We start from the raw sequence: 26,603 nt of genomic DNA on the forward strand, positions 1-26,603 counted from the left end.
TCCTAGCCATTCCGGGGGCATCTATTCCTCCATGTGAATTCTAAGTATAGTTTTATGATATATGTGACTCTACACAATATATGACGCTGTATTTGTGACATAGTGACTATGCATTATTTCAGTAATTTTCAAAATAAATTTTCTTTCATTATTAAAAAGGAGAAAGGGGTCTTTTAATGTCTCTTCCTAATATACCAAGAACTGAGATATGCCAGCATCTGCAATGGAAAGTGGCTGAGGGGTTATTTGGCAGCAGCCCCTGGTCCACAGGGAGGTTCCCCGAACCTCCTGGACCGGGAAGGGAGGGGCATGGGAGGATGGAGCTCCAAACACAGACACTGTCCTGTGCCTGAATCCTAGCAGACAGCTATCGTTACCCCATGTCACAGATAAGCGTCTCAGAGAGCTTAATTCTTTCACCCACGTCCACACAGCTCAGGGTACCAGCTGAGCTGCTCACTCCACACCCATACCACGCTCCGTGCAGGGGCAAGGCAATACACTGCTGGCACCACCCTGGAGGAGAAGATTCATCTCTGACCACACATCTCCCTGCCACGCGGACGCACAGGGACAAGTGAACTCAGCGCTAGCGTGTACGTACACACACACACACGAATGAGCATGAGCCATCGTCTTAGAAGCGGAGGAGATACAGCAGCACTGATGCTGGAAGCCGCACCTTCGAGCAGACAAAACCAAAAAATGAGAATCACTCTAAGTATTTTTGCATCAAACCCCTTATCTGTTCAACCCTTTGCTGTTGCTTAAAGGATGTTGAAACTTTCCAGTGCACAGCTCAGTAAAAATCTTCATTATTCCACCTTCGTGTGTCTCGGCCTAAAGTCCTCGTGAGAGAGCGTGAATAGTACGAGACAAATAAAAAGCTCTGGGCGGCTTCTCCCTTCTTGACTTTATAAAAGTTTGGCGTCCAACTGACCTGACAAATCCAGACCCTAACAAGCGAATACGGTGCAGAATTCTGGGATCAAATACAATTTCAAAAATAATGTACTTTCTGACATCCCCCCAGAAAAAAAAATGACTGGTTTCTTCCCTGTAAAAGGCTTTAGATGGGATAACATCTGTGTGGAGAACACTGTGAATTTGTTACACTGACAGGCAGTCTCCCAGGCGCTCCACTCACTACCGCTCTGTGCATAAAATTAAAACTTGAAATATATTTTTAAATCCATTTTGAATCATTTAAGCAATTCTCCCGCAAAGAAACTATTGTGCTGAAATAATATATTTGGAGTGAGGAATATGAAAGCTATTAAAATGTCTTAGACCCCCTGCCTTTCACAAGAAGAAGAGGGTGAAATGTTCTCACTTTCGGATTTGAAACACGCTCTCTATAAAATAGACCCAAAAGAAAAAAACCCTACTTTGAAATTACACTCAGAGCTTGACTTTAACCCACAAGAACCAAAGAACTCAAGTTGGGTGTTCATGCTTCTACCCTAGTGTACCTGGCAGAGCTGGGAGCGGCCAGCGGGGGCGTGGGCAGGGGGCGCACCTTCCCCGGCCAGCAGCGCTCACACCTGGGGGCATGAAACCCCAAAGGAGGGGGCAAGACAGAGGCGCAAAGACAGTCATGGTTTCCTCTCACCTTGTGCTGATTTCTGCAAACACCTCCGCATACGGTCAGAACACTCATCAGCCCGGTTGGGCCTTGGAGCTGTCGGCATGAGCGTGTGCTAAGAACAGCAGAGAGAGATTCTCTCATCGTCTCATCCCTCCACTTATACAAAGAATCACTGAATGTCAACCAAGAGCCACCGCCGTCCTAGACCCTGAGAGTTCAGTGTTGAATAAATGGAAACCATGGGGACACACAGTGAGAGAAAGGACACGATGCTGTGAAAGGGTGGGGAGGCCATCTGGCTGGTCTGGGAAGGCTTCCCGGAAGAAGTGAAAGCGCAGTGACATTCTAAGGGAAGAGGAGAAAGGACAAGTGCGTTCCAGGCCAAGGGAACAGCACGTGCAAAGGCCCTGGGGGTAGGGATTTGCCTGAAGTGTTTCCTAGGTGGAAACCAGGACAGCGCGGCAGGAGCACAGACTGTGGGGAGTTGCTGAGAGGGCGGAAGTGAGAGCCAAGGTAAAGGGGTCAGCCCGGGGGGAGGGGCGTGTCCCCCGTGAGAAGCCTCAGCCTGACTCTCACTGTCCTTCGCACAAGCCGGGCCTTTCATGTGTGGTATGAATTTGTCTCTTCTTCACAACAGCTGCCAAGGTGGGTGCGATCCTGACCCCCATTCCACAGATGAGGAAAGAATTTCCACAACTTCTCAGAACTGGTACACAGGAGCAGAGGATGGGAACCCGGGGCCTCGCACAGCAGCCCAGCCCTCACACCCTGTGGCATCACCACTGGGAACCAGGGGGCATCCTGCAGGGAGGGTGACCCTGTCCAGCCTGTGAGTGTCCAGCCCACTCTGGCTGGAGCGAAGGATGGGGACCACCAACCGGGGAGGGTCACAGAAGGGCAGGGACCACACAGCCTTGTCCTCTCTCCACGTGAACAAGTGGACTCACTTGTCGAGTGAATTTCAGTGTGGACCAAACTAATCTGAAAAATACATGCAGTCGTGAACCCTTAGAGCTTCCAGAACCGACGAGGGCGTGGATTTCTGGCACCTTTCGGCTTAAATAGCTGAGGTTCTAGGAGATGGCTACACTGTCAGCCACCTGAGAACGTCTGAGCCCGCCTGCACCAGGAGGACGTCCCCTCTCATCTTGTGCTCCAACGTCCCATGTGCCCAATATTTCACCAAATCTCTGGCAGAGATATTTCATCCACTGTCCCCACTCCCCTGCCACTAGGACCTTGAAATTCACTGTCAGCCCTCAAGACAGAGATTAAATCTGCCCCGTGCATGACCTGGGAGGGAGCAGCAGAAGTGCACTGTGCAAACGCAGGGATGTGACCTGGCAGGAGAGCCAGGTGCAGGGCGGAGCACTGGGCTGCACCCTCCTGCTGGGCTGGCACTGGTCACGCAGCACCTGGCTTGGAGGGGACCAGCCGAGGAGAGGCCGGGCCCCTTCACACTGGACGCTGGCTGTCTGTTCTCAACAGACCTGGGTTCAAGCCCTATATTTCACTGAATCCAAAAGCACATTATTTCACATTTTAAAGGCTCTGAAGCTGAGACACAACTCACACTTGATGAATGTCAGGCTTAAAGGGCAGAGTGAGGATCACATGCAGGTGGCTTCTGAGGTTTAATGTCTCCCTCTTTGGAGAGCTTCATGCGGAGCTGGCCCCGCAGGTCTGAGTTTGCTCTGCATAGAACAGGACAACCCAGCTGCGAGGACCCGGAGGCTGTCTGTTCCAGCAAGGCCACCAACAGCTGTCAGATGTCGCCTGGCCTCCATCCCTGTCCAGGGGTAGAGCATGGCGAGGACAGAATCCCTCTGTCCAAGTCTTTTCTGAGCTGCTCCCCATCCAGCCAGGCCCAGCCTGGCCGAAGCTCATGTCCCCCACAACAGCAAGAGCTCGGGGATTGCGTGGGCTCAGCTGCTTCTTGGCCAAGTCCCTCAGCAGCAAGCTCGATTGTATGTGCATTTGTATACAAGCCCCCTTTCCACATCACAGCGTTTTTATGGTACATGAAATAACAGCAGGTCTACCAACTGAAAGCACTTTAGATTTCATCACACTCAGTGGTCAGGGGACCTAGGCTGGTAGCGCCTCTGAGCCTCAGTTTCCTTATCTGCATAATGAGATAATAACATCTATCTTACAGGATTAATGCAAAGACTCAAAAGAGTACTGTAAGTGCACAACACCGGCAGAGAGGAAGTGCCTGACAGACACTGACAGCCCCAGATGAGGTCACTTAGCTCCTTTCTAACTTGGGCTCTGTTGATTAAAGTTTGCAGTCGGATCTAGAAAAGGTCAGTGTTCCAGCCCCTCGCCCCCCAACCAATCTTTCCCAGAAATTTTCCTCAAATCCCTGTTTCCTGGGGAAGCTTTCAAGAGAGCGAATGTGTAGCCATTTCACAAGTGAAATGAATTATGTAACAGAGCCCAGAGCAATTGGAGATGTCTTCTGCACCAGGCTGCACAGGTTCCTGGGACGATTAAAATTTCAGGCAGACATTTCTGGCAAGATCCTCAAAGCAGCCTGAACTCCCAGAGTCCTGTGTGATTTCCCCTCTGCAATAGGCATGTGTTTCTTCCTCATCTCTTGTCTGCCACCCTCAGTCTCCATCCCTCTGCCTTCTTCTTCTTGTTTCCAATTTCAGCATCTTCAGGGAAAGCCCACTTATAAAGTATAACTTGTGTGCATCACAAGCACAGAGCCTTCGTAGGGATGTGGTCCCCTCAGCTCCAGGAAGATGCTACAACCCTCAGATAAGCTGAGGCAGGTTGGTGTCCTTCCCAAGGCTTTCCATGCACCAAACTCCCTGCTGAGCCCCATAGGGTGGGTACCACTGTCTTGCCCACGTTACAGAGGTGACAGAGGCTCCAAGAGGCCAGGGGGCTGGGCTAAGAACTCATGGCCAGGGGCTGGCAGGGCTGGGATGTACGCCCAGGTCTGTGAGGCTGAAGGACCGAGCCCTGGAGCTCCACCCACACCTCCCTCCACGCTGCACCCTCACCACCTGGGAGACAGGGAGGGTGGGGTGACGGCGGTGAGAGAGGAAGTCAGCTGTGTTGGGCCAGGATGGTTCCAGTTCACTGAGTAAGTCGACAGTTCACACGCAAAGGCAGCTCCTCTTCCCAAGGACCCACGTGCGTGATGGCATTCTGCTCAGAGCCCCAGTGACGCTGGGTGTTTGGCTCCTGTGTCTTCCTCAGGTCCCTTCCAGGAAGCTCTCCCAGGCTTTATGAACCTGGATTCCATGCCCGCGGACCTGGCTTGTCTCCGTCTAAGCCCTCAGCACCGTGTGCCAGAGTTGCTGAGAACTTGTGCTTATGTCCTGGGGCTGTGAGAACAAATGACCACAAACTCAGGCAGCTTAAAACAACAGAAACTTATTCCCTCAGAGTTCTGGAGGCTGGAAGTCCAAAACCAAGGTGGCGGTGGGGCCGCATCCCCTCCGAAGGCTCTGGGGGAGGATGCTCCCCGCTCTTCCAGCCTCTGTGGCTGCTGCTTCCTTGACGCTCCTCACCTTAACCAACTCCATCTACCAAGATCCTATTTCCAAAGAAGGTCACATTCACAGGTTCCGGATGCACGTGAATTCTGGGGGACACTCTTCAGCCCCGTACAACCCCCAAGCAAGATTACTGCCTTTTGAGATCAGAGCTGGTGCTAGTTTACCCATGAGTGTCTGATAAATAAATGAATAAATGCATGTATTAGGTGCGGAAACGCTACTTCTTACTGCCAAGCGTCACGAGCTTCTGAAATCTGCGCAGCCTGGGGGCACCTCAACACACAGGAGCCCCCCGCTCACCGGTGGGGTCTCCATGCCCAGCTCAAGGGCTGCCAGATGGCAGCGGGGTCCCCTTCCCTGGGAATGCTGTGAGTTTGGAACATAAGGCTCAGTGGTTCTCAGCAGGGCCCAGGGAACACTTCAGAAATGCTGAGGGGAGGCACATTTGGGGGTTACCACAATGATGGGGCCGCTGGTGTGGTGAGAGGCTCACAACACATAGGACAGGGGGTCCCACAAAGACTCCCCACCCCAACGACTTGGGAACTTTCCACTGAACATTCACAGAGGTTCGTTCATGAAAATCTTGCTTATAATGCTCTGAGCCGGGAAGAGTCCTCCGTTTTACATATAAACACAGAACCATTTCACACATATAAATACAATGTCCTTGCTCAGTTTTAGTTGACTTTAAATTCTCCAGGAATAAAACTGTATTCAAGGAAGATGAAGTGTTGTTTCACAAAAGCATGTCAACAACAGCCCCGTCACCAGTGGCACTTGAGGAGCTGGATATGCTCCACCGTGGGCATCCTTGACCGTGGGCATCCTCGACCGCACACCCCAGGGCTCCGCCAGGCCGTGCCCGAGGTCCGGATGCCTGCCTGGCTCCATGGCTGGGCTCCTGCCTGGGGCACTTGCGTTATTATTAGGGACCAGAGTCCGGGTACGGTGGAACCCAGGGCTCCTTCGAGCCCGCACCTTTCACCAATTTTGAACCACAGCTGAGAGGGGAGCCAGGAACACCGTCATTTACAGACAGGGACCAGCCACAAGCACAGGGACCTCAGGGACAAATGGGAGGACTCGAGGTCAGTCTTCAAGGGCAAGGAACATGTGAGTGGGAGAAGGCCCAGCAAAGGGCCAGAGGTGGGTTGGAGTCCCCCAGGCTGGGTGGGGATGGAGCCTCTAATTTTAACCCAGAGCTGCCCTAACACACCTGGAGACACCCCTGAGCCCAGGTTCCAGCAGTCCCCACCATGGACTCGCCAGCAAAATGTTTTCTGTATTGGACCCCCAAAAATAATTTTCCTATAAAACCCGTCCTGATTCTCGTCAGTGTGATAAGCCAATTGTCCCTGGAGATAAAAAGCAAAATTGCATTGGTTCATCCTTTTCCCCAAACAAGGAATGGCGAACACATCACAGGGTGACACGATCTTAATTGAGAGATAACGTGGAAATGACAGCTGAGTTATAGGCAAAGGCCGGGTCATCACAAATCTTTAAATCAGGAAGACCTAAATAAGGCAGAACCAGACTTAGTTTAATTTGGTCCAAATGTTGCTGTCTTTGCTGCTCCCTCACCCCTTGGTCAGTGGGCCCAGGTCACGGTACTGAGCCCCAGCCCGGGGTCACACCTCAGAGTGATGCTCAAAGTCACCTGTGACATCTACTTCCTCCCTCATGTCCACCAGACCTCCACGCCCTGTGCAGTGGACGTTCGCTGGGTTTGCCTGCCCGCACCTTGATCACTTCTCCAGGAACCAACGTGCCTCCCTGCCCCTCCAGGTGTTTCAGTGAACACATGGCTCCAGCCCGTCCATCAGCTCATTTGGTCTGCTGGCTATGGTGATCCTGCCAGAGATCGGCACACAACAGGGACAGTCCAGTCAGAGAGAATGATGAGACTGGTGTGGGATCAATGGGGAAAGGAGGAGCTTCCATCCAGCCTGAAGCCTGGAGCTGCCAGCGGCCACTGCCAAAAACAACCTGCCCAGGATGAGCCAGCAGGGAGGTGCACAGAGCCCAGGAGTGGAGGAGACCAGGTCCTGATGGCATTATTCTAACTCCTGGATACAGCCTTACCTGAAGCCTCCCAACTCTTCAAACACAGGAGCTAAACAACTCTCCTTTTTTATTCAAGTGATTTGAGCTAAATATCTAACATTTTCAACTAAGAGTCCTGGCTAATACCGCCTCGTAATTTCTCCCATATCCCACCAACTCCTTCTCCCCATCCCAAATGCCACTTCTCGGGGCCCAGGCCTCATCACCACTTGTCCAGGTATCATTACCCACCTCCCAACGGGTCCCCTGGCCTCCAGCCTGCTTCACCATCCATTGTCCAGGCCAGAGCATCCTAAACAAAACAGGGCATGGCACCCCCTTCCTCAGAGCAAAAACTAGGACCAAGTCCAAGCTGATTTCAGGGCATTCAGGGGTCTTACACTTGTCAGTTGGGCTTTGGGGGTCTTCACAAGTGGGCTTCCCTTTCCTCCAAGCTCCCTCTCATCCAGGGGGGACCAGCAGCTTCCCCGGTGAGTCTGGAAGATTCCCTGTATCTTGGAGACTAGGATCTCACCTCCACAACGTACAGCATCGGAGGACCACAAAAATTTCATAAACTCCATCCTGGCTGTTTCCCCCCCCTCCCCTAATCACAGAAAAAGCAATAAAGGGCCGTGAGACCGACTGCAGACAGCGGCCCCTCAGCTGTGTGCTGGGTGGCCTCCCCAGATTCCCACTCGAATGCCCCCTTTTAAAACCTCTTCAATGACGAGACAGACGGGCAGGAGCTGGGAGCCGCTGCAGCTGCTGCTCTTACCAACCAGCTTTTAAAAACCTGGCAGGCATGCAGCCCCTCAGTGATCACAGCGGTAGCAAGTCTCTGAAATAATAGGTATTCCCAGCATAGCCTTCCGGATTTCATAGAGCCCCCAAGCTTTCATTTAAAATCCATTTTATAAGAAGTTATCCGCACATGAACAATGGGGGCCTCCTCGAGATGTCTCCCCAGACGCCAGCACGACGGAGGCAGAGAGAGATCAGTGCACAAAACCAACCTGCCTCTTAGATCAAACCTGCAGAGTCCCGGCGGGCCCAGCCTTCACGTCCGGGATGGGAGAGGCCGCTCCTTGACACAGAGATGGGGGACCGCGTTTCTTAGCCGCTCGTGTTGCCTTTTCACGTCCTGGGTGAGGTTTCTAGCGGCAGTGTGGCTGGAACAGCCCTCACTCAACCAAACGAGTACCTGCGGAGGGCCTACTGTGCGCTGGGCCCTGGCCGGCGGCTGGGCCTGGGGGGAGGAATGAGACCTAGACCCTAAGCAGGCGCCTAGTAGGTCCCTAGCAAATGCCCAGCGGCTACTCATCTGAAGGGCCTGTCACTCAAGCCTGTGGGGCGGGGCGTGCGGGGTGGGGGGCGGACACAGAAGCGTGCAATGCTATTGGCTTCCTTTATTGGCATTGCGTGTTCAGACGGTAACATGGGAAAGGTCATCTTGACTGTTATCCCTCTTAGAGGCCTAAACAAGGCATTCCAGGTGATCTTTCTCCTTGCAATTTGCCATGTTGATGATTAAGTGCACCTGGAGCTTGGCTTTCTATCGTTAACAGCTGTGTGACCGTGGCCAAGGCGCTTAACTTCTCTGATTCTGTAAAATAAGAATGTCATCATTCCTCCAACTGTTGTGAAGTTGAAATGCTGTGGTGCTGGGGAAGCGAGTGTTAATCCACTTCAGCTATGATTTATCATCGTCATCAGATCGGCAGCTAAGCGGTAAAGGAAGCAGGAAGCCCTGCTCCCAGCACCATAGAGGAACGAAGCTCTGGAAAGGGACAGCCACAGAGTAGCTCCAGGTGCTGCCTGGAGCCATGGGGAGACATGAGGGTGTCCCCAGAGCTCTCAGAGTACAGTCGCAGTCCTCAGGCCACCCCTGCGGCTCCTCTCTGCTGCTTCCTTATTCCTCCAGCAGTGACTTTTCTCCCAGCCGCCAAGTGGCAGTTCCTCAGGGCACTCCTGGGACTTAGCCCAGGTCCTGGCACGGGCAGCGGCTCCGCGAACACTTGCAGAGAGAGCCAGTGAGCTGTAGCCAAGCAGGGCCTGGTCCCTGGAGGCAGCTGAAGCCGCAGGGCAAGCGGGGGATGGGCGGGTCAAGCAAATTAAAACAAAGACCATTTGACCAGAAGGATCTTAAGACGCTCAGTTAACCACATGACCTTCCCCCAGGCAGGGAAGTTAGAGGACACTCCAGAGTGAAATCTGTTTTGTTGTAAGAGATGAAAACCTACCACAAACAAAACTCAAGTGGGATTCAAATCATCGTAAGATTCTTTCTCTCTCTCCTTCCCCCTTCTCCCCTCTGCACTCCAGCCTCAGTTTTTTCCCACAGCATTTAGGCTTCTTCTCTATGAGGCGGGGGCGGGAAGGGGGTGGGGAGCAGTAGCTGCAGGGGTGGGAAGAGAGGGGACCGGCCACAGGCAGCTCTAAGTTTTCCTTACCCCAGACACAAAAGAGACGAGTTGTCATCCCATCCCAGCCTGGTGTCTGCTTATAAAATCTCAGGGAAGGACTCTGAGCGGCCCTGCTTACATCACGTGTCCTCCTGCAGGACCAATCACTGCCGCCAGGAGAGTGAAGCCTGGGGCGGGGGCTGGAGCGGGGCAGTCAGATTGGCTGCTACCCCAGAACCACTTCAAGCACCAAAGGGGATGGTCCGTAGGTTTCAGGAGCTCAAGCTTTCTCCTCTCTCTCACGGGGTCTCAGCCCTGAGCTCGCTGATGCCTCAGGCCAAACCTGGGAAGCAGCGATGAGAACAGCAGAGGATATCGTCTGGGCGGCGGCGGGGACACGGGGTGTCCTCTGCCAAGCCCAAGGCAGGAAGGCCTGTGTGTTGGGCTGCACAGAGCTACCCAAACTCACTAAGGATCTCCCACTGAACTCAGGATAAGGTCCAAACTCCCGACCCGCACCTGCAGGGCCTGCCGGGCCCAGCCCCTGAGGACAGCCTCTGCTGTCTCCGGGGGGGGGGGGGGGGCTCCATGTTTCACTCGGGTCTCTGCTCAAATGCCACCTTCCCTGACCACCTGCCGAGAGAACTCCCTGACCCCACACCTCCCTTTATATGTTCCCATAACACTTGTCCCTGCCTGAAAAGCTCCTGGTTTCTTTGTTTACTGGACTGGAAGCTTCCTGAGGTTGGAACTGAACTGGCTTGTCCCTGCTGGGTCCCCTGAGCCTGGCACGAAGCCCAGGACATAGAAGAAACTCAATAAATAGTTGCTGGTTGAAGGAATGAACGAATGAATGGTCATTCAAAGCTGTCTTGCCTTAAGCCTCACCAAACAGAGGATGGAAGATGCTTGCCTGGTGCCACCCTGTGAGTTAATGAATGTATGTTGTAATCTTGTGGAGCAGAACAAGGAAACCGGCTCCCTCCTCCCCGCCCTACCCAGCGATCCGCCTTCCCTTCCAAACTCTCTGACCCTCTGTCGGCAGAACCCCGGGCAGCCGGGCCTCTCTGGGAGCAGAGCCCTCCATGTGGCCAACCCAGCTCCATAAAGCATCTCCGGGATAACGGATCATCGCAGCACTTACACGCCCGCTCAGGCTCAGTGTTTGTGACTCAAAGCTACATCCAAACCCTTCAGAGACGACACCTCTAACCTCAGCTCATGTGCCCCTCTGACCAGAATCCTTCTCAAGTGCCTCGTTGCAGGCGCACGGACACCCTCTGCTTCCAGGCCCAACAGCCACCGGAAGAGGGGTTGAGGCGCCTCACCCACCAGCGTTACCGAGGCCGGCGAGCCTCATCCACACTTGGAAATCAGAGCTGGTCCTTTTCCCTTGCATTCAGACTTACTTTTCTTTTCACACAGTGGTTGGGCTTTTCTCGCCTCCTGAGAGCTGGGACAAGAGAGGCTGGGGAGGAGGGGGCAGGGGAGAGTAAAAGAGCAGGACAGACCCCTGGCCCCGGCGCGGCGCGCGGTCTCTAACTGGAGCAGTGATGGGTAATTAAGCCCAGACAAGGACAGGCTCGGGAGGGAGGCTTCCGGGGCGCTGCGGGGACAGGGGGCGGGGACAGGGGGCGGGAGCTTGCTTGCTTCCACAATAAGATGCAGAGAATAATGTTAATTGTTACCTTAGGTGTGTGGAGTGTAGACTCTTTGTGAAATAAGAGAAGCGTTTTTTTCACTGTGACTAAGGAGAGCATGATGGGTGTGTGAAGGCTAGAACTTTCGAGCTTCTTACTCTGAAGCTCGGTGAAGCCATCAAGCACATTCCCTGCAAATTGGCACCTTCAGTTCAAGCCTCCACGTCTTCGTGGTGCAGTCGGGGTAATAACCACCCATGCTGAGAAAAAGGCACGCTGGCTGGCAGGGACCGCTCGCCGCACAAAGCCTTCTTTGGTTAAAAAAAAAAATGTATACAATAAAAAAGAAAATTGTTTAAGCTTAAAAACTAAAAGAAAGCAGTTGGCTCCCTTGTTGAAAGGTTTTGTAAAGCAACAGCAAGAGGGAAAAAAAATTAAAAATAAAAACTCGATGGTCCCAGAGTGCTGAGAGAGGGCCAAAAATATTAATATCCAGGAACATGGCAAGCCTTCTGCAAGCTGTAAACACTGCCTTCGTTTCCCACATATAATCAACAAGTCTGTTTTCTCCCTCAGCTCTCCCTTCAAACTTCCTGTTGGAAATCTATGCTGCAAAACACTTTTGCCAAATAAAATCAAAGCATCAGGGGAAGAAGTTGTGTCCATGAATTTTGTGTTTCAAATATCATAGGGAGGAGGTTTCAACCCCTAGAACCAGGACAGAAGGATATGGATCTATATAAAGCACAGAAAAACAGACCACCAGAAATAAAAAAATAAATAGAATTTCATCTATGTGAATGCATTCATTTGCTGAGCATGGTAGGCACACTGATGAAGAAGTTCACAGCAGGTAGGGTGGTCACGTAAGGTACAGGACACCCAGCTGAATTTAATAAACAATAAATAATTTCTTAGTATAAGTATAGTATAGGTATGCTGTAAGAAATCCAAATTTAACTGGAAGTCTTGTATTTCCATACGCTAAATCTTGCAACCCTACTGATAGAAGGTGCTGGTGGTTATGCTAATTAAGGATTAATAATGCACATTCCAACTTGACAGCGAGTCCAGGCTCTGTTCACACTTAGTTGAAGCAAGTCGGTCCCCATCAGTCAGGAAGGAGCCTTCAGAAAAGTCCAGGGAGCTGGCATCTCGGGGTCCTGCATGATCTCGGTCTTCTACCAGCTCCGCCTGCCTGAAGCACAGCAAGGAGAAACTTCGCCTTCTGCAGACGTCACCTTGGAGAAGCCAGAACTGAGCTGCTTCCCCCACCTGCCGTTTGCTGATCATTTCAACCCGCACAGCTAAGCTTCAGCCACTTGGAACGCATCCAGAGGGAAGAGGACTGGCCAAGGGAGACAGGAAGACCAGGATATGTTGACTCCCCCACCCTCCTGCAGGGTCCTACCCCTGGGAATGTGGAGCCATCCTCTAAGGAAAAAGTTGATGGTAAGACTGTGGGGGGAGGGCTTTGGGGTTTGGTTCAAATCCTTTCTCTTCCACTTATGGTTTGAGCCAGTTTTTCCTTCTGTGAAACGGTCACAAATGAATCCCTCCTACACGAATTTCATGAATCTCCATGAAGTTAGATTGTGGGAAGCATCCAGCCAGTGAATGCTGGCGCCATGATGGTCACTACATCACTGCAGGGGCCTCAGGGCAGGGCCCCGGGAGCAGTCCCAGGGGAGCGTAGGGCTGGTTCCTCTCTCGCATTTCAAGAAAGAAGGAACCCTGCCTTCCAGCCCAGTCCCCTGACCGTCCACAGCCTCGTCTTCAAAACTGACATCTTCAAGAAGCCAACCCCAGTTCCACTCAAAGCCCCATTTCCATCTGCCCACACTGTCCCCCGGACTTTTGTGTGTTTGTCTCTTGGGCTGAGGACCCCCTCCCGAGCAAAGGCTACCAGCATGCCATTCCTTGGGTGGCACTCTCCATTCCTGGTGAGGACCAGTCCTCCAGCCACTGTGTGGAGCCCGTTTCATTTGCTCCTCACAGCCTCCTAAGATCCCTACCAGCTCATGTTACAGGTGAGGAAACTGGGGCTCGGAGAGGTTACCCGGCTTGCCCACGATCAATGAGATGGTCCACAGCGGAGCCAGGATTTGAGCCCACATCCAATCCCAAAGCCTGTAAACTTAACCACCATTCTCTACCCAATTCTCACCCTGGACCCGTCCTCCAGGGTGCCCTGTGCAGATATTTCTAAGGAGAATGGGCAAGACTGGCAAATGCCTCTTCATCCTTCAAAACCCCACTCACTCATCACCTCCTCTGCACTTTTCTGCCTCATCTGGGGCTCGCTCATGCTTTTATCTTGTAGGCTGCATTATCATGTGGCTGCATTCATACCCATGTGCCCTTCTTAACTGAACTCTTAGAAGACGTGCTTGCTTTTCCATTTCTGCACCTGGCACTTTCTAGAGAACCCTCCAGCTGCACCGGCCTCCTTAGTGGTCTTCAAACACCCCAGGCTGGTTCCACCTCAGGATCTTTGCCCTGCACTTCCCTCCTCCACAGAGAACTCCTCCGATCCCTCCGTAAAGGGCCCTCCCTCACCAGATCTATGCTCAGACATTCCGTCCACAGAGAGGCCTTCCCTGACCACCAACTTAGAGCAGTCCCTTCCACACCCCTTCACTTGACTCTCCTTTAGCCTCCTTCCCTGTTTTCACTTCCTGGGCAGCAAGCGTCTCTCCCTGGCATTGTGCTGTGTGCCTTTGTTTATCTGTCTTCATTTGCTTCATAGTCTGTCTTCCCTCCAGACAAGTCAGCCCCAGGAGGGCAACGACTCTGTCAGTCTTGTTCCTTCCTGCAACCCCAGGCACGTGGGAGGTGCTCAGCAAGCATCTGTAGTATGAACGAACCCTTGGTGTCTGGCACATGGACACTCAGTAAACGAATTTATTCTTTTTTTTTTTTTTCTGTTTTGAGAAGAGGGAGGCAATTAGGTTTATCCATTCATTCATTCATTCATTCATCCATGTATTTATTATTTCTTAATGGAGCTACTGGGGATCCAACCCAGGACCACACACATGCTAAGCACACACTCTACCACTGAGCTATACCCTCCCCTGCTACAAATTTATTCTTAATTAATCATTTTAACAGAATCATCTTAGAAGCATCCCAAAAGAGCTGCACTTTGCCTGCTCTGCACGATGGCTCCTCTTTTCTTCCCAGCCATCCACTATTCACAGTCCTTCCCAGGATACCTTCCCTCCTATTGTAGGAATGGCGGCCTCAGAGAAAAGGCTGGGAAGAAAACCCCAGGCGCACCTGAAAACCTGTCCACCTGAGGCAGTCCAGCCTGGCGGGCCGGCTTGCTCAGCCGTGGCCCTGGCATGCTACACATTCACTGCTGAATCCCCGCGGCTCCCACTCGAGCCCCTGCCTGCCCCCTCACTATCTGGGCTGGGGCAGCAGTTGGGACCATCCCAGTTCTAGCCCTTTACCCAGCGTTTCCAGCAGCCACGTAGAGCATCACACACCTGGAGCATGGGGAATGTCATTGAGAGGGGAAAACACATCCTCCCAACACCCCCATCAAAGCACAGACCTGCAGGTGAGGGAGGAGACCAGGGATAGGGAGATGGAGACACAAGCCGGGAGAGTCACCGGTACCCAGTGAGGAGATGAAAGTGCCATGTCCTCTAGAGAGGTCTTGCTCAGTATCTGGGACATAGCCTGTAGGTCAGCGGAAGCATGCTGCCTCCTCTCAGGCCCACAAGGCTCTGGACAGCTGCACATTCCATGGTTGCCCGAGTAGAGGAACACTCCCCGGCCCATGCCGCTGATGCTCTTAGTGTTTTCTTTTAGACACATTTTCCAGTCCCAGACCTATGACAAGTGATGTGATGGAAGCCTGGGGGGTGGGGGTCAATGATTCAGTCAACAAACACCAATTGAGCACCCCAGTGATGAGGGATTAGTGTTGACAGGCATAAAAGAGATAGTGTGGGGTGCGGGGTCCGGAGGCAATATTATCTTTGAATTCCACTTGGAGATGGTTATAAAGAATGGATGCCAACAGAAGGGCAGGCGTGTGTTCTCCACAAGCCATGTGCGGGAAATCGCAGCAGCACTGTCGTGGTGGCCCGGAACTCAACCCCCGTGCCCTCAGCATCAGAAGGGAACACTCTTCCGGAATGGAAGTGAACACACTCCCGCTACTCACAGAGAGATGGATGAACCTCTCACATGTAGCACTGGGCCAAGAAAGCCAAGTAAAACCGACACGGGGATGATTCCACTTACACAAAGCTCACGTTGTGAAACAAATCTCTGCCAAGAGAAGTCGACAAGGCGGAGCTGGGGTGGACTGGAATGTCCTATTTCTTAACCCAGGCGGTGGTTACAGGGGTGTGTTCTCCATGACAGAATCCATTAAGCTCGGTACTCTAGGGTGGGTACACCTGGCGTGTATAGGCACGTGGCAGGTCTAAATTTTAAAGGAGAAGGCGTAAGGTCTTGAAGTTTCCTCAAGGTTTTGTGCAGAGGAGGAGGCTGCTGCATCCCGGTGCCAGGCAGGTGGGCTGGGAGGCGGGCGAAGAGCGCAGCTGCGGACAGACTGGCAGCGGGCGCACAGACACAGCCCTCGAGAGCGCAGCAGCCCCAGCCCCGCCAGGTGCTGCGCCATCTCCGCCTCCGCGTCCCGCGTTGCTTAGCAACCGGTCTCCCAGGCGACGCGAGACGCGAGACGCGGAGCCCAGGGCCGGAGCCCGCGCGGCGAGCCAAGACCCCAGGCCCCATGGCACAGAAACCCATCGGCACGGAGGCGGCCGAGCGCATGAACCTCGTGGCGCAGGACGAGATCTGGTAACGCCCGGGATTCGGTAACCCAGTGGGCAGGGGTCGTCCCTACCCGAAGTGCGCGCACCTGGAGGCCTCGCTTTTCCCCACCAAGTCCTGGAGGTAGTCCTCTGCACGTGAGGAGCGTGCGCTGGAGGTGGTCAGGGGACCCGCGGAAAGGGAGCAGTGTTAGGGACGCCAGGGACACAAGAGAGCCTTTCTTTCTCTTCTCTTACGCACACCACAAAGGCCTGAAAGATTTTGCATCTGGCTTTACAACCCTCTGCAAAGCTTTCCTTGTTGAGAGCCGACTGATGTGTGCTTATTTTTAAGATTTATCAATTTTTTTTAAAAAATCGTAATATTTGTTCAGTTCGAATGAGAGCACTTTACATTCTTGCTTGTCTTGGTGTTTCAAGTAACAAGAAATTTTAATGTAAAGAATAGATCAATTTTCTAAAAGATTTCTATTCAGTGGACATTTATAATGGATGTTTTTATTTGGCATTCTATCCCATTGCTGAATAGTATCCCGTCTCTTTGAAGTTTTAACCAATATGGGAAGTTACTAATCTAGATGCAAGTAAGTGAATATTAGCGCCAACAAACCATCACTGCTAACCTCTTAAACTTCAGTTATCCTATATGTCATCGCTATGACTCTTACCATTTCCTTATAAACCCTGTAATAGTCACTTAATATCTTTCTTTAAATTGGATTTATTTCACTTTAAAAAACTTATTTTTATAGGAAACTTTACATCACTCTTGAAAATGGAAAGCAAGTATTATTTGCCATAAAATACATAGCCTTTTTTTTTTTTTAATTCTTTATCCTAGTACCTGCAGTAGGAAATACTACAATAGCAGGGTCTGTTCCTTCTGCCTAGCATGCCCTTTTCTCCCTTTCCCACCAAACTCCTACTCATCCTTCAAGACCCAAATCAGACAGCCTCTCTTGTGTGAACAGAGCCAGTTAAGCCCTTACCCTGTTCTATCCCATGTCCAAAGTGGCTTTTGAGCACTTGAAATGTGACTATTCCAAACTGGAATGAGCTATAAACATAAAATGCCAGATTTCCAAAATTTCATATGCCCAAAACGTGATACCAAAATTAAGTTTACCTGTATATTTATACTTTTTTTAAAAATCTGGCTACTAGAAAATTTGAAATTACATACATGGCTCATATTTTTGGCTCATGTTACATCTCCATTGGAAAGTCTCTGCTTTAGATGCTCAGTGCCCAGGGAAAGAGCTTGGCTGGGGCATCTGAAACTGTTGAGACATGGGGCAGGCGGTGGAGGGGGGAGCGGGGGATGAGGTGCAGATATTTTTTCCAAAATAGGCAAGGAAATTTGAAAATCAAAGTGAATAAATGTTTAATTATATTTTTGCAAAATGTAACACACCTGCTCTTCAATTGCAACTCCATCAGCTCACAGGTAGTTATATATAAATTATATTTAATGTGGAGCAAAAGCAGGGCCGGGTTAGGGCGGGGTGAGTGAGGCACCTGGGGTACAGTATTTAAGAGGGGCTCGATCTCAAGGTCATGCAAGTGCCAGCTCTGCACTTGCAGGAACCCGGGACCGGGCATCTTAAATTTTCACTTCAGTGCCTCACTCCCTCTACCCTGGTCATTGCTCTGAAAACAGAGGTACCTCCATAATGATTTAACACATGCCCATCACTGTGAGTCACAGGGGCCCCCCAAATAAGGAGTCTAGTACCTAGAGGACCCCTCATGCAGAATCAGCCCAGTCCTGTCTGCTCCCAGAGGTACCATCCAACCAGCATCTCTGGTTCTTAGGCACGTGTCTGCCCCGCAGTGGTGAGACGTCCTCAGCGACAGGCACTCCCACTCCCTTCCCCGCACAAAATCATCATCCAGTCCACGTGCGGTGAAGAGTGGAAAATTCTCCCCAGTGGACCTTTCAGGATTTGCGACTTTAACCCTTTTCAAATGTTGTCCAGCACTTAAGAACTTTCTTTTGCAGGAAATATCGCCTGAAGGCTGAAAACGAAGCCCGGCAAAACTGGGCCCAGAACTGGGGATTTTTAACAACCCCCCTTGAGGAGGTAAATGTACATTTTATGAGCCCAGAAGTTATAGAATCAATCATTTCCAAGAATAAACGGTTATGAAGTATATAATTTGCAAGAATAAAATTAAGGAGCGTGCTGTCGGCGAAGGCGGCTGGCTCTGACCCCTGAAGGTTCCTGCTGTTCACGAATTTATTGAGAATGTGCCAGGCACGTTCTAGGTGCCTCCTCTGAACCAGCTCATTTAATCCGCATGACGACCCCTGTGCAGAGGGGGGTGCTGTTGGATGCCCATTTTCCAAGTTAGGAATTTGAGCTCAAAGAAGTACAAAGTCACACAGCTAATAAAGGGAGGCACCAAGGGGAAAGCCATTCTAGCCAATCCCAAGGTCACTTGGCCTCAGACCTCCCATCTGTAAAATGGGGTGATGGTCCTCACTGCCTCACTGAGTGACTATGAGGTTCAGACAGAATGAGAGGAGAAGCCAAATGAATACTTGAGGGATTGTTAGGAAAATGCTGTTGGTATTTCCTGCATGAAATAGGTAACAGACACGGGGGAGAGGACCTGGTGTACTTAATAGGGCGTGGTGGGGACGCCAGCAAAGAGACCACTGACCCCATCCAGAGGCAGCCACTACCAGCCCAGCTGAACAATCCCAGGCAAAGAAACTAGCTGCATATTCTGATTGTTCAGGAGAGTCCGGAAACCCACATGCTTTCGTGAAATCTTCTGAGTCTAGAATAGTGGCTCAGATTTATAAAACACCACACAGGTCCACGCAATGCTTGTGTGGGCTTCCCTGAGATGGCGGCCGGCGGTTTGCAACCTTTCAAACTACCCCCAGGACACAACATGAGGAAGCCACATTTCTTTGGAGAGACGCAGAACTGCATAAAAGCCACATCATTCATTCAAAACGTTCGTGATTCAAGGCAGCGTAAACTCCATTTGTAATTCACCCCATCCCACTAGCTCTGAAATTATGCCATTCTTAAAGAGTTTTGTTAAATACTTAGAGAGTTACGCAATTTGAAATTTTATGCATAAAATGAGTCCTTATTAATGTAATATGCAGAAGAGTCTATATTAATATTCTTTATGTGTAATTAAATCAGGTTTTCAAAGAGTTCAAAACTGCTTTAAAAATTAAAAGGTGGGGGATGGGCACTCTCTGCTGATATTTTAAAGATTGGTCCTGGAACCTTGCTAGCATTTTTTAGTTTGCGTCCATAACTTGTAAAGTGTTCTCAAATTATGTGCTGGGAATATAAATTGGCAGGAGCTTGGGGCTGAGCTGGCCTGAGTGCAAGTCCCCTCTCTGCCCCTTTTGTGATCTGAGCCCTGCCTCTGTCACCTCTAAAGTGTGTTGTTCTGGGGGGAGGATGAGGGGACACTTCCTTGGCCTCAGCCTGCGGGGCCCGTCTCTGGGGATTGTGTTTCAGTTGATCCAGTGTGGTGAAGAGCCCAGCACCCCGAAGCCCAAAATCGAGCTTCCCGGGCGGTTCCGCATCCGGCCAGTGACCCCAGTGGAGAAACACATCAAGGTTTGAAAAGATTCTTTAAATACTTGTTTAAGCAAGAACTCGCCCCACCAGGAATGGTGTTTGCTCCAGGTGGGCCAAGCCATCCCCACAGGATGGATAACAGCAGTGCCCGGCCCGTGGGGAGGCCGCTTTCCACGCCCTTTCCACGGGAGACACGGCCGGTCACTGGTCCCTACACATGCAGGCCCTTGAAGGCCAGAGGAAGGAGCTGGGATTTGAGCCCAGTTTTCAGGAGAAGCAGGGCTGCGGTGTGCTGAGAATTGCCTTGTTCAAAGATCGCTCTGGTTGCTGAGTGAGCGATGGGACCACCTGGTGGGGAAGATGCAGGTGATGTTCCCACCTGAGCCAGCCAGCTGTGGACCTGGGGCAGATGCCTCGAGGAACTGCTGAGCTCTGTACATCCCTGGGTCTAGGCTCACGGGCCTGTTATTTTAACCCTGAGTTCTGCCCTCTGCCCAGCCCTGGAGAACGACGCAGTTCTGTGTCCTGATGGGGAGAGGGGACAAAAACTCATGATGAAGGTGGCCAGGGGTGCGGAAGTTAGGCTCCTCACACGCCCTCAGGGTCTGATGAGGACACACCTTTAAGAAACACCCTTGTAGACACAGTGTTTGCTCCCCGTCGATAAGTTTATTGGGATAGGTGCCCAGAAACGTAGTCGTTGTTCAGTGAAATACACACCCCCCCCACATACATAGGGAGCTCACTCTGCTCACGGACACCCTGACTGGACCCCCAGAGCTGCCCAGCAGACAGACCAGGAGGGATGGGAAGCAGGGCTGGGTTTTAAATGTGGGTTTTAATCCAACTCCCTACCCCCATCTCCACCCCAGAAGGGGACACAGTGGTGAGGGATCCTCTGTCTCTCCAGCCACCAGCGGTCCCCATAAGTGCCTTGCCCTGGTGGAGCTAGACCCCTCCTTCTGCCCTGGTACCTGCTCGAGCCAGGCAGCTGCGACCAGAATCAGCATCCTTTCAGGGGAAGCATCCCCGCCTGGAGATCAGAACGGAGTCTCCTTCTGGAGGGAGAAGAGAGGAAGCGCCCTGGGGCTGGAACGAAACGGAACATGGTGTCCTCCTGTGTGAGCTTCTGCTTAGGAGAAGGGCAGGGCGTGGTAGAGCACGTACTTGGCGTGCACGAGGTCCTGGGTTCAATCCCCAGTACCTCTGTTACAAAATAATCATAATAAATAAATAAATAAACCTAATTCCATCCCCCCCCTCAAGAAAAAACAAAGATAAAATACTGGGCTTTAAAAAGAAAAAAAATGTAGGAAAAAAATGAATAAGAAAAATAAAAGTTCTTACAAAAAAAAATACAATTATGGTTTAATAGGTATTTTGTACCCAAAGGGCGTGCTGCGAAAAGCCCCCCTCCCTCCCCGGCTCCCAGGAGCCGTTTTCCCCAGTGGCTCCACACTCTTCCAAGATGGGATGTGGGTATGTGGGTCTCTAGCCTCTTTTTTGTCCACAGATTATACCAGATTGTACATATTTTTATGCATCTTTTTTCTCTTAGTGGTTTATCATCAAAGTTGTTGCATCTCAGAACACACAGAGCCACCTAATTCTTTTAAGCTGCCGAGCAGTCTTCCACAGCTCAGAGGGGCCGTGGCTGAATGAGCCCCCATGGATGGACACGTAGGTGGTGTCCAGTTACTTGCTATTACAGATAGGGCTGTGTTGCCTCCCCGACACTCACACTGGTGTGTACGTATGTGGGTGTCGGAATGTCTTAGCATAAATGCCCAGGGATGGACTGTCAGCTCAGAGTGTTTGCGTTTTCATTTTTTGTAGATTTCATTTTCATGGATAACAACAGTATTGCCCATCACGGAGAATGAACGAGGGTGTTCCCACAATGCCTTTGTTAATGGCAGTTATTTTCATCTCTTTGCCAACTTGGTGGGAGAAATGTGACATCCAGGGTGGTTTTTGACTGCACATCTCTTACCAGTTGGGGATAGACTTGAAAGCTAGTGGGTGGGTTCCTGAGGGCTCCCCTGGACGAGCACCCAGGAGACCTTGCTGGCTGGAGGAACGCTGGCCCCGCTGGCATTGATTCCTGACCCTCCCGGCATGTGGCCTCTCCGGAGATTAATTTTCATACTTCATCAAGAACAGATGTTAAGGGGCTTCATCCTCCGGTGGCAGCTGGCCAACTAGGACCGTCCCCTCCCGCCTCCACCTCACTCAGACAGCCTTCAAGCTAAGCGTGAGCTCATAATCCAAGCATATTAAACCTGTTCATCTCAGCTCTGCTCCACAAGTACTCCTCACTGCGGTCTTGGTTCAAATCATCCTGTAAGAGCAGATCAGGAGGTTATTTCAAACAGAGGGAGGAAACCTGCATAAACATTTATCCTCTTTTTCCAAAATGTTTCCAAATTTCAAGGAATTGACAAATGCAATTTTTTTTTCCATTCAGATGGAGTCCCATTTCCCTTTTGGTTTTTAATTCAATTTGATTGCTTTTCACTTCTATGGTGTCTATGGTTTGAGGTATGTGAGTATGTACACACATATTATAAAGCTTTCTAATCAAAGCTGGAAGATGTCTAACTGCCAGGATACCATCTAACAATAGTGCCATATATTTTATAAAGGGCACTGTGAACCGTAATATTTGGTATTTTTGCACATTAATTTTCCTCCTTTTTGCTCTTTTACCAGAAAAAAATATATTTTACTGGATGTCGTAAATTAAATGTGCTAAGCATTACAAGACAAAGAAACATTGGAGAGGATGTGGAGAAAAGGGAACCTGTTTGATAATAGCCATGCTGACAGGTGTGACATGATACCTCGTTGTGGTTTTGATTTGCATTTCCCTGACAATTAATGCCTTTGAACATCTTTTCGTGTGACTGTTAACCACTCGTATATCTTCTTTGGAAAAATGTCTATTTAGGTCCTCTCCCCATGTTTAAATCAGGTTGTTTGTTGTTTTGATGCTGAACTGTAAGAGTTCTTTGTGCATTTTGGATACTAACCCTTTATTGGATACTTCATTCACAAATGTCTTCCCCCGTTCAGTAGGCGGCCTTTTCGTTTTGTTGATAGTTTTCTTTTCTGTGCAGACGAAGTTTTTTAGTTTGATGTAGTCTCATTGGTTTATTTTTGCTTTTATTTCTCTTGCCTGCAGAGACATATCCAAAAAATACATTGCCAAGACCGATGTCAGAGAGTGTACCGCCTATGAGTTCTCCTAGAAGCTTTATGGTTTCGGGTCTTCCATTTGTCTTTAATCCATCTGAGTTCATTTTTGTGTACGATGTGAGACGCAGTCCGGTTTGATTCTTTTGCCTGTAACTGTCCAGTTTTCCCAACACCGTTTACCGAAGAGGCTTCTTTCCCCATTGTATATTCTTGCCTCCTTTGTCAGGGATTAACTGATCACAAGTGTGTGGGCTCATTTCTGGGCTCTGTATTCTGTTCCAGTGAGCTATGTGTCTATTTTTGTGCCAGTTCTGTGGTTCTGTCTTTTCCACACCAGGCCCATGCACCAGTCCTGACGCCTCCGTGGACACACATCATGTTTCTGTGGCCCACGGCAACCAAACCCCTTGCATTTATCTTCCAGGTGCTTCCATCCCCCCCATTCCCAAAGACGACGCAGGGCTTCATCGGCTGGAGATCCGGGGTGCCAGGCCTGAACAAGTGTCTGGAGCACGACAGTGAGATCAGAAGCTGCAAAGGGGCATACGCCAAGGAGCTAAACTGGCCGAAGCAAGGCATTCACTGAGTCCAGGTGGAGACTCCGGCCCCTGGGGCAAGGAAGGCTAGACCACCGGGCACCTGCTGCCCATGCTCAGGGAAGGAAGAGCTCCCCGGTCTCCCCTGAGGGACGTTCTCCTCCACATTTGCTCATGGGACGTTGTTGCAGGAAACACAGAATCGCGCTCAGACATTTTCAACTCATCAATGCCTCCCTTCCAGAACATTCTTGTAACATATTCATTCTGGGCTAATGCAATGAATAAGGCAAAGTAGAGCCTCTGAAAGTTTTTTTAACACTTTGGGAATTTCTAGGTATAGCTTTAGAAAAAAAAACAGTGTGATTTCATTTTTAAGTGTTTGTCTAAACCCTCGAATGTCACCTTCACCCCCTACCCCTCACCATCCCGATTGTAAAAAGATTGGTGGCCAGCTGTTTCTGTACCCAAATACCCCTGAGCCTGTTGTTCAGGAAGAATAAAGCGTTTTAAGGATCCCTCGACACTCCTTTCCCAGAATAGGTGCTATACTTCAACAGTGTTAGAGCAGAAATGAGCCGAAGACTCGCCACTGAGTGAGGAGTCCCTGGAGGGGACGGGTTTCCCAAGTGCTCCATAGGATCCCTTCCCCACCTACCTGGTCAGGCCACCCCATGGAAACACAGACGGCAGCCCAGCTGGCCAACTAGGCCACTGTCCTTCCCTCACGGACATTTGACATTAGCCCCTTGGTCAACATTTTATTTCCAGCCCCTGCCTGTCCCTGAGGCTATGCTTCAGTTCCTGCAAATGTGGGTGTGGGGTGGGAGTGGGGCGTCCAGCTGGGGAAAGAGGGTGGAAAAGACCAGTCAGCATGCACACAGCCCCTGCCAGCTGGACCCCAGGGAGTAGGAGGGCAGCAGACGGCCTGTGAGAGCTGGCTTGTGCTTTGTATCTGAGGAGCAGAGGCTGGTTCCTTCTTCAGACCTGGGATGTGCAGGGTGGGAGGAGCCACATCAGTTACCTGCCCTCCGCAGAGATGCATTCCTCCCTCCCTTTGGCTGGTCAAGCATCACTGTTCTTAGGATGAGTTTCTCCCTGTGTTTGCTTGACTGAGGGGGGCCTGGGGACACTTGAATCTGGTGGTATCCACCTCCAGGGCCCATCTGTCCAGATGTTTCCTCTGAGCACATCTCCTTCACTGACCTTGACCCAGACTATGTCTGTAAGAGACCAGGTCACGTGGCTCACTCAACTCCAGAGGTGCTTCCCACCACCCAGGAGTCTAGCTTGTTCTAGACTCAACAACAGGGTGCTCGGCCAAGCCCATCCCTTTGACATCCTGATGTTTCAGTGTCTTGGTCATCGCTGCAGGCGAGGCACCTACCCCGGAAGAAACCCATGCTCCTTGTCATGATCAGATGCTGCCACCACAGCTGAGCAGAGGAGAACCTCTTCCGAGGGTCGCCTCGGCCCCACCAGGATCACACTTCCATCTGGCTGCCGTGCGTGAGGCAACATAAACCCGTGGCCCCAGACATGAGTTTGAGCTCAGACATTGTTTTTTGTTCTAATTCCTAATCATAAAATGAATCTGAGCACCATCTTCCACAACAGTTTGACAACAAAAAAGCTTAGCAAAAAAAGATGGGCTCCTGTGAACTGTCTGGACACCAAGCCTGGACCGGAATTCAGCATGTCCGGTTTGACTTTCCTGAAACTTGCTGGTAGGTTGACTTTAATTCTGACTCTATCTGGCTGGTCTGTGTTGACCAGCAGCCTGGCTTTAGGGAGACTGGACAGCAGATACTGTCAACAGAGATGGTGAGCCGAAGGAGAGCAGGGCACGCTCCGGGGGGAGCAGCGGAACCTTCACAGCGACCAGCGGTCGGGGCTGTAAGGGCTTTCAAAGCTGTCCTGGCCCCTGTGGCCACCGCGTACCAGTGGAGGAAATGAGCCCATCTCTACTTTGATCTATGTTAAGTCCAGTTCCTTGGGAGAATGAAAGCTCCAGAGACTCAGGTCAACCCTGTGCCCTGTTGGTGGGAATGTAAATTAATGCAGCCACCATAGAAAACAGTAAAGGAGGTTCCTCAAGAAATTAAAAAGAGAACGATCATCTGGTCCGCAGCCCCACTTCTGGGTATATAGCTGTGAGAAGCGAAATCTCTGTTTCAAAGAGACATCTGCACCCCCATATTCACTGTAGCATTTTTCACAGTATCCGAGATATGGAAACAACCCAAGTGCCCATTGATGGATGGATGGATAAAGAAAATATGGTGTGTGTGTGTGTATATATATATAATATATATATATATGTATATATATATATATATTACAATGAAATATTATTGTCATAAAGAGGAAGGGATTCCTGTCACTTGCAACAACATGGATGGACATGGAAGACGTAAGGCTAAGTGAAATAAGTCAGAGAGAAAGGCAAATACTGCATGATTTCATTTACCTGTGGAATCTAAGTAAACCAAACTCATAGAAACAGAGAACTCAGACGGTTGTCAGAGGTGGGGGTGGGGAAATGGGGACGGGAGTCAAAGGCACAAACTTCCAGTCGTAAGATAAGTGAATCCTGGGGATGTAATGCACAGTATGAATACTTTAAGTTTCTAGATTTCTTTAAAAAGAGAGAGAGGGAGACTCAGATCAAAATCTAAAGACACACACCCCCTCAGGCAGTGAGAACACAAATGCATTTCAATTTCTAGGAGATAATTGAATGCTTTTTCTACCCCTTAATTTAGACGGCACTCACTCCAAGTTTCTGTACATGTGTTTAATGCCCCATAAAACTACTTCGACTTAAAACACTGAGGTTCCGATCCTTTTTTGCTCTTTCGCTGTTGTCAATACACAGATAGTTGGGTTTTCTAAACTAACCAACATCTCGGAAACATTAGTTGGTGGGATTTTTTTTTCCTGCCTCCAATAATTTATTCATCAACTAACCACGTTTGTGTTTTATTTAGAAATTAAAATAAGGCAACATTTCTGCAAGTATCAAATCACGCTGCCATGGTCCTCCCCGCTCCCACGGATCCCCTGGGACCCAGCCTGACCTCAGTAATTTGGGCTGCACTGGTGGGCTCATAATGAACACTTACGTCCAGTCAAGGGCTTCCGTTGAGAATGGAGGTGGACAACACTGGGGGATTCCATTAGCCTGGACAGTTTCAAACTTGACATTTAATCTGTGGAAATCAACCTCTTTGTGGGTGTCCAAATGGGCTCATAAATGTCACCACACACTGAAATACCACAACATTTCCAAGGTCAAGACGAGGCTGGTGAACCTGGG

General features: G+C 50.5%; 1 protein-coding gene across 1 annotated transcript; it reads left to right on the plus strand.

The window, feature by feature from the left end:
* Nucleotides 1–15,896: 15,896 nt before the first annotated feature.
* C19H20orf85 (chromosome 19 C20orf85 homolog) lies at nt 15,897–23,578 on the plus strand. The gene is made up of 4 exons (XM_006186129.3): nt 15,897–16,021; nt 17,996–18,077; nt 19,488–19,589; nt 23,173–23,578. Exons 1-4 carry the CDS (start codon nt 15,954–15,956, stop codon nt 23,332–23,334), a joined length of 414 nt encoding a protein of 137 aa, XP_006186191.1. The 5' UTR covers nt 15,897–15,953; the 3' UTR covers nt 23,335–23,578.
* The last annotated feature ends 3,025 nt before the right edge of the window (nt 23,579–26,603 follow it).

This window comes from Camelus ferus, chromosome 19, assembly GCF_009834535.1.
Source record: "Camelus ferus isolate YT-003-E chromosome 19, BCGSAC_Cfer_1.0, whole genome shotgun sequence".
NCBI classification, from domain to species: domain Eukaryota; kingdom Metazoa; phylum Chordata; class Mammalia; order Artiodactyla; family Camelidae; genus Camelus; species Camelus ferus.

Excerpts from the sequence above, each read along its gene's own strand:
- C19H20orf85 (XM_006186129.3), top strand. The coding sequence starts at position 15,954 with ATGGCACAGAAACCCATCGGCACGGAGGCGGCCGAGCGCATGAACCTC. Across the intron at positions 18,078-19,487 it reads TAACAACCCCCCTTGAGGAG|TTGATCCAGTGTGGTGAAGA; the intron begins GTAAATGTACAT and ends ATTGTGTTTCAG. Across the intron at positions 19,590-23,172 it reads CAGTGGAGAAACACATCAAG|GTGCTTCCATCCCCCCCATT; the intron begins GTTTGAAAAGAT and ends TTTATCTTCCAG.